Below are 12,141 nucleotides of genomic sequence, written 5' to 3'. Positions count from 1 at the left end.
AAGAGAAGAAGGAAGACGTTTTGGGAGTGAAAAAGGAGACTGAATATCAGATTAACACCAGTGAGTACTGTCTTAAAAACAGGGGCACAAACTATGCCGTTGTTGAACTAATGTGTGGTTTTAAAGGGGCATTCTACTGAAGTTCTACACTAGAATATGTTGTTCAGTACTGTATAAATTGTTAAAGGGTCAATCTGCCATTGGGTCATATATTTGAGGGACTTTTCAATTCGATGTATTGATTTCTCCATGTGGTCTATATTAAAGTTCCCCTCATCTAGTATAACAGGCTTTTAAAATTCAATATTGGTGCATAATTTCTACTAAAATATCAAAGGGATGCAACAGGCACCCATTTCGTGGATCGACCCTTTTACATTTGTATCAAACAATGTTTTATAAAATCATGATTTTAGACATATTCATGTCTTTTGTAAGACTGTGATTGCAATAGTAGATCATAAGTTTACCATCTGTTTGATGTTCTTGTTCACACAGGAGAGAGACATGACTATGGTGGATCCTCTGGGAGCCTCAACAACATCCTGATGCTGACGAGGCAGAGAAGAGTCTCTCCAGTTCAGAACACCAGATGGTACAGCTTGGTCTGGTCTAGCATACAGCTTGCTCTATCGGGGTCAGGGCTGGGTTTCTGTAAAGCACTTTATGTCAACAGTGACATCAGCATCCATAATGATCTGTGTCTGTGTCCCCTCTTTATGGTTACCAGGACAACGCTAGCCCTTCCTCCCTCCCGGAGTCCCTGTATCGTACCTCTCCCGGTAGCACCTTACTGCTGGGTATGAAGAGGTTGTCTGTGCTGCTGGTGGACTGCAGGAAAACAACGGGGCTGAGTGGAACTGTGAGAGGAGGAGAAGAGAAGAAAGGATCAGATTTGACACATCAAAGTAAGTTGTTTAGTTTGAACAAATACAATAGATCTGGTATCTGTTACCAGGACAACCAGCAGAGTTCTGTTAGTTGACAGGAAGACAGACTGGTGGATATGGATGTTATGAATATCATAACACTGAAAAAGGATTCTGCCAATGAACAGAGAGAAACCAATAGACCATATAAAACCTTGATGAAAGTTAGCTTTAGAGAGAAACCAATAGACCATATAAAACCTTGATGAAAGTTAGTTTTTAGAGAGAAACCAATAGACCATATAAAACCTTGATGAAAGTTAGCTTTAGAGAGAAACCAATAGACCATATAAAACCTTGATGATAGTTAGCTTTGGAGAGAAACCAATAGACCATATAAAACCTTGATGATAGTTAGCTTTAGAGAGAAACCAATAGACCATATAAAACCTTGATGATAGTTAGCTTTGGAGAGAAAGTTTCAAGATGATCTGATGTAAGGTGCTTGTTTTACAAAAATGTTTCCATAAAACATGATGGATGTTACATTGCCTGTCCCAGTCAACCCCCCTGTCTTTACTAGACTGTTGAACAGGAACTTGTCGGCCCTGCACTAAGGACCAAATTGTGATAAATAGAAATGTTTACCAGTTCCATTTAAGGACCAAACAACTGACAGCTGTGCCAAATAAATTTCAAAATAGTTGGCATGAGATTTTCATTGTACTGATTCCATGGCACATGGTTTATGAATTGACACGCAAAATGACGCCGGATTCAAAGCTTCAATTATTACACAAAATTCAAGAACGAAAGAAAAGCAAGACACTTCAATATGGTCTGCATTGCTTCATTAACATCTGATATACAGAACTTGTTTAAAATGTCAAATACATTATATTTTCTCTAAACATTATGGATGTTACATTGTCTGTCCCTGTCAACCCCCCTGTCTTTACAAGACTGTAGAACAGGCCAACTAAACTCAAGACACTTCAATGTGGTCTGTATTGCTTCATTAACATCTGATATACAGAACTTGTTAAAAAATAATATATATATATATAATATATATTTTAAAACTCCGTAAACATTTTCTAGAAGCCATGAAATATGATTGAATGAAAAGCATTTTCTTGTGAGACTTGGCCTCCGTCTCTGTAATGGACAAAATGTATTTATTTGTTCATGTGTAACTGACGTTAGTGTGCCAGTTTAGCCTCCATTGTCACTGTCCCCATACTGTGCTCAAACTAGTGATCCTCTGCTTCTCATCACATGTGACCGCTCTCCTTGACAATGAACCGATGGAGCGATAGAAAAGGTACCAGTTGGACAGCTCCATCTGTGACGTTTCAGGCTGTGGAGTGAGTTTAAAAGGTACCAGTTGGACAGCTCCATCTGTGACGTTTCAAGCTGTGGAGTGAGTTTAAAAGGTACCAGTTGGACAGCTCCATCTGGGACGTTTCAAGCTGTGGAGTGAGTTTAAAAGGTACCAGTTGGACAGCTCCATCTGGGACGTTTCAAGCTGTGGATTGAGTTTACGGCACGTTCTCACCTCCGTTACACATGTTCAGGTTGACTTTCCCACGGAATCGTATATGGATACAGTACCATTCAACCATATATGAACGCTGCCCTGCGTCTCCACCATTACATAATTAATGAAGCTGGTTGAGAGAATGCCAAGAGTGTGCAAAGCTGTCATCAAGGCAAAGGGTGGCTACTTTGAAGAATCTCAAATTTAAAATATATTTTGATTTGTTTATCACTTTTTTTTGGTTACTACATGATTCCATTTGTGTTATTTCATAGTTTTGATGTCTTCACTATTATTCTACAATGTAGAAAATTGTAAAAAATAAAAAACCCTTGAATGAGTAGGTGAGTCTAAACTTGTGACTGGTGCTATATATATATACAGTATATCACAAAAGTGAGTACACCCCTCACATTTTTGTAAATATTTGAGTATATCTTTTCATGTGACAACACTGAAGAAATGACACTTTGCTACAATGTAAAGTAGTGAGTGTACAGCTTGTATAACAGTGTAAATCTGCTGTCCCCTCAAAATAACTCAACACGGCCATTAATGTCTAAACCGCTGGCAACAAAAGTAAGTACACCCCTAAGTGAAAATGTCCAAATTGGGCCCAATTAGCCATTTTCCCTCCCCGGTGTCACGTGACTAATAAGTACACTCCTAAGTGAACTCCTCCAGTGGATATTCCTGCAGGCAGCATTGCCAATTGCACACTCCCTTAAAACTTGAGACATCTGTGGCATTGTGTTGTGTGACAAAACGCATTTAGTGGCCTTTTATTGTCCCCAGCACAAGGTGCATCTGAGTAATGATAATGCTGTTTAATCAGCTTCTTGATATGCCACACCTGTCAGGTGGATAGATTTTCTTGGCAAATGAGAAATGTTCACTAACAGGAATGTAAACAAATTTGTGCATCAAATTTGAGAGAAATAATCTTTTCACTTAAATATTGATATTTTTTGGAACATCTACCCAAATTATCGTGACATTAATGGTAGTCAAAATATAAAATATGTGTGAAAGCCATTAAAAGCCATTGTGTCGACCCTATTGACAACGGGAGATGTTACTGATGTGCTATGTGCCTGTCTCCAAGTTTTGGACTTGACTTATTTTCGGTTTAAGGAAGTGTGTAGGTCACATTCATTATCATACAACTATGAAGGTTATATATTTACAACCACCTGCTTGATAGGAATCCAGCGATGTCTGTCTTGAGTGATCTAGAACATTCTAGTTGTTTGTGTTCCGACTTATAAAACAGAGATAATAACAGGTCATGTAAACATATCAGTAATTACCAGGAAGCTTTACAACATAATTTGATTTTAAAAATAACACCAAGATTGTTTTGAATGATGAAATGTTTGAAAGCTGACCTCAGGACATTGAGGGATCTGATTTGGATTAAACCTCATAGCAAGGCAGTTTTTATCATGTAGAGATTTCTTTCTGGTCTCTCTTTAAATTAACACTGTTTATTGCAGGAGGAAAACCAAACTTGGAGAAACCAGAAACGTCCAAACCAGCAAGACAACACCTCTGCTCCCACTGTGGAAAGAGTTTTAACCAGTTCGTTAGCATGAGAAGACATGAGAGAATACACACAGGGGAGAAGCCACACCATTGCACACAGTGTGGAAAGAGTTTTAACCAGTTAGGAAACATGAAATCTCACGAACGAATACACACAGGGGAGAAGCCTTTCCATTGCTCCCAGTGTGGAAAGAGTTTTGGAGAGTCAGGAAACCTGAATGCTCACGAGCGAATGCACACAGGGGAGAAGCCTTACCACTGCTCCCACTGCGGAAAGCGTTTTAACCATTCAGGAAAGCTGAAAGAACACATGAGACTGCACACAGAGGAGAACCCTTACAAATGCTCAGACTGTGGGAAGACATATTACTCATCATGGTCACTTAAACGTCATGTGAGAATCCACACGGGAGAATAATTACTTCTCTTAGTGGGTAGGTTTTTCACATCACGTTGACTTAAAATTCATCAGAGAACATACACAGTGGTCCCGTTGTCTTATATTGTTGACTGAGAATGTGTTTACCTGTTTATACCATATGAAATTAAATGGTACAGGGTATACTCAAACGTAAATTTGTGTGTTTTTATTAGAAAACATGAATTGAGTATGTAAGTTTGAATATAGAGTAATATATTATTTTTTAAACTCTGACTATGTGTGTGTTTATCTGTGTGTGTCATTCCTCCAGCACTACAGATAATCAAGTGATATTTGGATGTGATGCATTTGTTCCATTGTTGACATTTGCATTGTAGCCCACTGATGATTTAATGACATGAAAATGTTCAGACTCTGTAATGGAAAAACTGTCCTATTATAATCTCCTGTTCTTGGGAGTTTCATCCTGTGTTGCAAACCAATTTGCACCTGCGTCCTTGTATGAATAAAGTCCCGCCCAGGAACAGGAAACTATAAAGATATGTGCTAATCACCCAATGCTTCAGGAAATCAGACTGTCTACACTGCACTGTGTAACTCTGTTATTCTCTCTGAGCTCAGAAATAAAGAATCTTGGTTTGACTTGGACTCCAGCAGATCCTTATTCTATAATATCCACCACAACTCTCCCAAGGATTGCTGTTTATCATTGTCTCAAAGAAGAGTTCCACTTTCCTGAATTTACAGGCCTCCCACTGATTGAATAAACATTGTTTCCACAGGTAACATTTTGTGTTTCACCCAACCAGCAACCGAAATCCAATGACTGGTAACATTTTGTGTTTCACCCAACTTGCAACCTAAATCCAATGACAGGTAACATTTTGTGTTTCACCCAACTTGCAACCTAAATCCAGTGACAGGTGACATTTTGTGTTGATTTCATGTTGAATTCACTTTAGTTGAGAACTCAAAGAAATGTAAATAGAAACTAGATGTTAAACTGACGTCTGTGCCCAGTGGGCTGGTTTGAAAAAGCAGCAGGTGTTCTATCGCATGTTCAACTCTTCTCATTATATAGAAAACGTGCTCTGTAGCCAACAGCTCACAGATACAGTGCAGGCTACCAACAAGATTACATGATGAGATTATTATTATTATTATTATTATTGGTACGTAGTGCACAAAAAAATAACGTTTGCAGTTAAATTCCCGAATGTACCGAATGAAAAATACAAGTTAAATTGTTAAAGTTTCCATCACATTTTCAACTCTACTGATGGTTTTATAAAACTGCTGCGTTATATAGAAAACATGTTCTTGTCCCGTGCACTGTAGTCAGCAGCTCACAGATACAGTGTTGGTAGGCTACCTACATGATGAGATTATTATGGATGAGAGAGATATTATTTGTCAAAATGGCAACCAAGCATCAATCATCATGTCACCAGAATAAGACCCTCAAAATGTATTGGAAAGGAGCATCAAGCTCATCACATGCACTTTCACCACCCTGTGAAGTTCATAACTTATTTAATCTGTAGCCTAATAAACTACATGGTTTCCCGAATCGTAGTGGGAGGATCACACAACATATCATCATGTGACTCCAAGTTAACTCAGATATGATGGTTATTATGGTTTTAGTCTGGTTTTAGACCCCATCATAGCACTGAGACTGCACTTGTGAAGGTGGTTAATGTCGTCAGACCGAGGCTCTGCATCTGTCCTCGTGCTCCGAGACCTTAGTGCTGCTTTTGATACCATCGATCACCACATTCTTTTGGAGAGATTGGAAACCCAAATTGGTCTGCACGGACAAGTTCTGGCCTGGTTTAGATCTTATCTGTCGGAAAGATATCAGTTTGTCTCTGTGAATGGTTTGTCCTCTGACAAATCAACTGTAAATGTTGGTGTTCGTCAAGGTTCCGTTTTAGGACCACTATTGTTTTCACTATATATTTTACCTCTTGGAGATGTCATTCGAAAACATAATGTTAACTTTCACTGCTATGCGGATGACACACAGCTGTACATTTCAATGAAACATGGTGAAGCCCCAAAATTGCCCTCGCAAGAAGTCTGTGTTTCAGACATAAGGAAGTGGATGGCTGCAAACTTTCTACTTTTAAACTCGGACAAAACAGAGATGCTTGTTCTAGGTCCGAAGAAGCAAAGAGATCTGTTGAATCTGACAATTCATCTTGATGGTTGTACAGTCGTCTCAAATAAATCTGTGAAGGACCTCGGCGTTGCTCTGGACCCTGATCTCTCTTTTGACAAACATATCAAGACTGTTTCAAGGACAGCTTTTTTCCATCTACATAACATTGCAAAAATCAGAAACTTTCTGTCCAAACATGATGCAGAAAAATGAATCCATGCTTTTGTTACTTCTAGGTTAGACTACTGCAATGCTCTACTTTCCGGCTACCCGGATAAAGCACTAAATAAACTTCAGTTGGTGGTAAATACGGCTGCTAGAATCCTGACTAGAACCAAACAATTTGATCATATTACTCCAGTGCTAGCCTCCCTACACTGGCTTCCTGTTAAGGCTACAGCTGATTTCAAGGTTTTACTGCTAACCTACAAAGCATTACATGGGCTTGCTCTTATCTTATCTTTCCGATTTGGTCCTGCCGTACATACCTACACGTACGCTTCGGTCACAAGATGCAGGCCTCCTATTTGTCCCTAGAATTTCTAAGCAAACAGCTGGAGGCAGGGCTTTCTACAATAGAGCTCCATTTTTATGGAATGGTCTGCCTACCCATGTGAGAGACGCAGACTCGGTCTCAACCTTTTAAGTCTTTACTGAAGACTCATCTCTTCAGTGGGTCATATGATTAAGTGTAGTCTGGCCCAGGAGTGTGAAGGTGAACGGAAAGGCTCTGGAGCAACGAACCGCCCTTGCTGTCTCTGCCTGGCCGGTTCCCCTGTCCCCACTGGGATTCTCTGCCTCTAACCTTATTACAGGGGCTGAGTCACTGGCTTACTGGTGCTCTTCCATGCCGTCCCTGGGAGGGGTGCGTCACTTGAGTGGGTTGAGTCCCTGACGTGATCTTCCTGTCTATGTTGGCGCCCCCCCTTGGGTTGTGCCGCGGCGGAGATCTTTGTGGGCTATACTCGGCCTTGTCTCAATATGGTAAGTTGGTGGTTGAAGATATCCCTCTAGTGGTGTGGGGGCTGTGCTTTGGCAAAGTGGGTGGGGTTATATCCTTCCTGTTTGGCCCTGTCCGGGGGTGTCCTCGGATGGGGCCACAGTGTCTCCTGCCCCCTCCTGTCTCAGCCTCCAGTATTTATGCTGCAGTAGTTTATGTGTCGGGGGGCTAGGGTCAGTTTGTTATATCTGGAGTACTTCTCCTGTCCTATTCGGTGTCCTGTGTGAATTTAAGTGTGCTCTCTCTAATTCTCTCTTTCTCTCTTTCTCTCTCTCGGAGGACCTGAGCCCTAGGACCATGTCTCAGGACTACCTGACATGATGACTCCTTGCTGTCCCCAGTCCACCTGGCCGTGCTGCTGCTCCAGTTTCAACTGTTCTGCCTTATTATTATTGGACCACGCTGGTCATTTATGAACATTTGAACATCTTGGCCATGTTCTGTTATAACCTCCACCCGGCACAGCCAGAAGAGGACTGGCCACCCCACATAGCCTGGTTCCTCTCTAGGTTTCTTCCTACGTTTTGGCCTTTCTAGGGAGTTTTTCCTACCCACCGTGCTTCTACACCTGCATTACTTGCTGTTTGGGGTTTTAGGCTGGGTTTCTGTACAGCACTTTGAGATATCAGCTGATGTACGAAGGGCTACATAAATAAATTTGATTTTGATTTGAATGTGTAGGTGTGTCCAAACTGTTGACTGGTCCTGTATATAAACTGTAATACTGGGATGCAAACTCAAAATGTAATACATTTCAACTCTATATCTGACATGGTATAGGTGTCTTCTGTTTTTTTGAAGATCTGCTTTATTACTGTCACTTTTAGTGAGTTTGGTATATGTAGGAGGGCCAAACACAGGAAGTAGCTCTTTTCACTAGTTTAGTTGGAATAGAGTCCAGTATGCAGCTTGAAGGTTTAGAGGCCATGACTATTTTAATGGAATGTGTCAAGAGATACAACATTTTAAAAATCTAGTGTTTCCATTGATCTGAGGTCCTGGCAGTTTCGTGCAGACTCAGGACAACTGAGTTTTGGAGAAATACGCAGATTCAAAGAGGAGTCCGTAATTTTATTTTCTAATGATCGTGAATTAGAATAATCATTTTAATCCCATGATTCCAATAGTTCACCCAAGTGTTTTTGCTCTAAATCGCAAGGTAAATCGCAATTGCAACATTTGGTTAAAAATAAGGCCTAGGCATTTTGCAGCATTTGGTAAAAAATTAGGGCCTAGATTGTTTGCCCATATCGTGCAGCCCTACGTGGCCGTATGGAAATGATCTCAAATTAGTGCAGGAAATGCATAAAGTGATCAAAATGCAGAACATTTATTTTTGGCTGAATTGAAAGACCCATTCAAATCCCTTAGAATGTTTGTGTTGCCACCCCAGGGTCACAATACTACTCATAAAGAACATTTAGAATGTTTGTGTTGTCACCCCAGGGTCACAATACTACTCATAAAGAACATTTAGAATTTAGAATGTTTGTGTTGCCTCGCTAGGATCACAATACTACTCATAAAGAACATTTAGAATTTAGAATGTTTGTGTTGCCACCCCAGGGTCACAATACTACTCATAAAGAACATGTAGAATGTTTGTGTTGTCACCCCAGGGTCACAATACTACTCATAAAGAACATTTAGAATGTTTGTGTTGCCACCCCAGGGTCACAATACTACTCATAAAGAACATTTAGAATGTTTGTGTTGCCACCCCAGGGTCACAATACTACTCATAAAGAACATTTAGAATGTTTGTGTTGCCACCCCAGGGTCACAATACTACTCATAAAGAACATTTAGAATGTTTGTGTTGCCACCCCAGGGTCACAATACTACTCATAAAGAACATTTAGAATGTTTGTGTTGCCACCCCAGGGTCACAATACTACTCATAAAGAACATTTAGAATGTTTGTGTTGCCACCCCAGGGTCACAATACTACTCATAAAGAACATTTAGAATGTTTGTGTTGCCACCCCAGGGTCACAATACTACTCATAAAGAACATTTAGAATGTTTGTGTTGCCACCCCAGGGTCACAATACTACTCATAAAGAACATTTAGAATGTTTGTGTTGCCACCCCAGGGTCACATTACTACTCATAAAGAACATTTAGAATGTTTGTGTTGCCACCACAGGGTCACAATACTACTCATAAAGAACATTTAGAATTTAGAATGTTTGTGTTGCCTCGCTAGGATCACAATACTACGAGATAGAACCTGTTGTATGAGATAGAACCTGTTAAAGTTCTGCTTCACAGCACCTATACAAAATCACGGTCCCACAACCTAAGGTGGGAAAAAAGGGCTGCCTAAGTATGATCCCCAATCAGAGACAACGATAGACAGCTGCCTCTGATTGGGAACAGGCCAAACAAAAGAAATAGGAAAACCAAATCACACCCGAACCAAATAGAGAAATAGAAAAGCTCTCTAAGGTCAGGGCGTGACACCTAATCGCTGTAATATGCGGAAATGTCACAACCACTACCAGAGGTTGTATGGATTCAGTGAGTAAATCAACCACTATCACCTACTCCCGTGGGTTTCTGTTCTCTTTCCCAGATAAAGAAAGAAGAAGAAGAAGAAGGAGAAGAAGCTCACACTCTCCAAAACAGCATGGCCTTGCCAGATGGTTGTTCTACAAAATCAACAAACAAACAAAAGATGAACTAAGAAGAAGCGAGGCTCAAGAGGTGTTATCAGGAACAGATTATGGAGGCGGGGAAGAACTCACCCGCTCCGGGTGATCACCCTGTCAAAATGTGCGGGTCATTAAATAACAAACTGGATGAGTTAGCGGCTACTATATGGTGATCACTACATCTGATGGATCTGGATGCTGCTTTAAAACCCATTTCTGCAGCATTAGTAAAGATATGATCAAAACATGTTGATGATTTCATTCCTCTACTGTTTGTAACTACCCTGGTAGGTTGATTGATAACCTGAACCAGGTTGCCACCACTGGTTACAGTTTGAAGTTTATTCCTGAGTAGGCAGCCTGATGAGAGCCAGTCAATATTTAAATCACCCAGAAAATATACTTCTCTGTTGATATCATATACATTATCAAGCATTTCACACACATTATCCAGATACTGACTGTTAGCACTTGGTGATCTATAGCGGCTTCCCACCAGAATGGACTTTAGGTGAGACAGATGAACCTGTAGCCATATTACTTCAACAGTATTTAACATCCGATCATCTCTAAGCTTTACAGGAATATAAACAGCAACACCGCCTCCGTTGGCATTTCTGTATTTTCGGTAGATGTTATAACCATGTGTTGCTGCCACTGTATCACCAAAGGTTTTTAATGCTTATCAGAGGTAGACTTACTCCTGTTATTTACATTGGAGCTGATAGTGAGCTGCATGAAGTGGTCTTACTGCTATTGCACACTGCCTCAGTGCTAACAGTGTAACAATGGTTTATGATTACTGCTTACAATAGCTGTAGGAGAAACACATGTATTCGGTGCAATTAGGGGTACATAAATTAAATGACTTATATTGTGTTTTCCAATACACCTAAAATCATGTACATTTGATGCAGCATTATGATGACTCATTGTCACAATGGAAGGGATTAACTGAGCTGATCTTGGATCAAGAGAGCCAAGATGATTAGGATCATTTACCAGTCATTGTTTCAACACAGCCTTGAAAAGCGTGGACACAGTCCAGGAGCCAAGAAGATTTGGATGGACTCCGTCATTCCTGTAGAGTATCGTCTGTTTCCAGAAGGTGTCAATAAAAGTGACTCTAGCATAGCTACAATTGTCTTTTAGCCAGGTGTGTAATGCCAGGACTGTTTTTCATTGAGGAGTATACCATATCAGTCACTGGCTTTAGAAATAAGTGCATTGAGAAAATCGTCCCCACAGTGACTGTACGTACATACCCCAACCAGAAGCCATGGATTACAGGAAACATTCGCACTGAGCTAAAGGGTAGGAGCTACCGCTTTCAAGGTGCGAGACTCTTAAACCAGAAGCTTCTAAGAAATCCTGCTATGCCCTCCGAAGAACCATCCAACAAGCAGAGCGTCAATACAGGGCTAAGATTGAATCATACTACACCGGCTCCAAAGACCGTCGGATGTGGCAGGGCTTGCAAACTATTACAGACTACAAAGGGAAGCACAGCTGCGAGCTGCCCAGTGACACAAGCTAAATCACTTCTATGCTCACTTCGAGGCAAGCAACACTGAGGCATGCATGAGGGAATCAGCTGTTCCGGACTAGAATATATGCCATTTAGCAGACACTTTTATCCAAAGTGATTTGCAGTCATGTGTGCAAACACTTTACATATGGGTGGTCCCAGGAATCAAACCCACTACCCTGGTTTAACAAGCACTATACTCCACCAACTGAGCTACAGGACCACAAGGAATGATTAAGGAATGACGCAGATAAACACACACAGCCTGAGTTTGAAAAATCTAATTTAATCAAAGACGTAACATTGAAACTGACATACTCCATATTTAGTTACAATTAAATGTTATTTGTCACATGAATACAACAGCTGTACCGTGAAATGCTTACTGACAAGCACTTAACCAACAATAGTTAAGAAAATAAGAGTTAAGAAAATATTTACTAAATAAACAAAATG

At 40.4% G+C, this 12,141-nt stretch overlaps 1 protein-coding gene across 1 annotated transcript; it reads left to right on the top strand.

Moving 5' to 3' along the window:
• The first annotated feature begins 551 nt into the window (after positions 1–551).
• Positions 552–4,978, top strand: LOC121842273 (gastrula zinc finger protein XlCGF49.1-like). The gene is made up of 3 exons (XM_042312317.1): positions 552–595; positions 731–908; positions 3,906–4,978. Exons 1-3 carry the CDS (start codon positions 593–595, stop codon positions 4,370–4,372), a joined length of 648 nt encoding a protein of 215 aa, XP_042168251.1. The 5' UTR covers positions 552–592; the 3' UTR covers positions 4,373–4,978.
• The last annotated feature ends 7,163 nt before the right edge of the window (positions 4,979–12,141 follow it).

The sequence above is a fragment of the Oncorhynchus tshawytscha genome, unplaced genomic scaffold (genome assembly GCF_018296145.1).
Source record: "Oncorhynchus tshawytscha isolate Ot180627B unplaced genomic scaffold, Otsh_v2.0 Un_contig_581_pilon_pilon, whole genome shotgun sequence".
In the NCBI taxonomy this organism is placed as follows: domain Eukaryota; kingdom Metazoa; phylum Chordata; class Actinopteri; order Salmoniformes; family Salmonidae; genus Oncorhynchus; species Oncorhynchus tshawytscha.
This window is presented reverse-complemented; position numbering and strand designations above follow the sequence as displayed.

Bases quoted from the DNA above. Each gene is read 5' to 3' on its own strand.
- LOC121842273 (XM_042312317.1), top strand. The intron at 909-3,905 runs GTAAGTTGTTTA...TGTTTATTGCAG, and splicing joins ATCAGATTTGACACATCAAA to GAGGAAAACCAAACTTGGAG.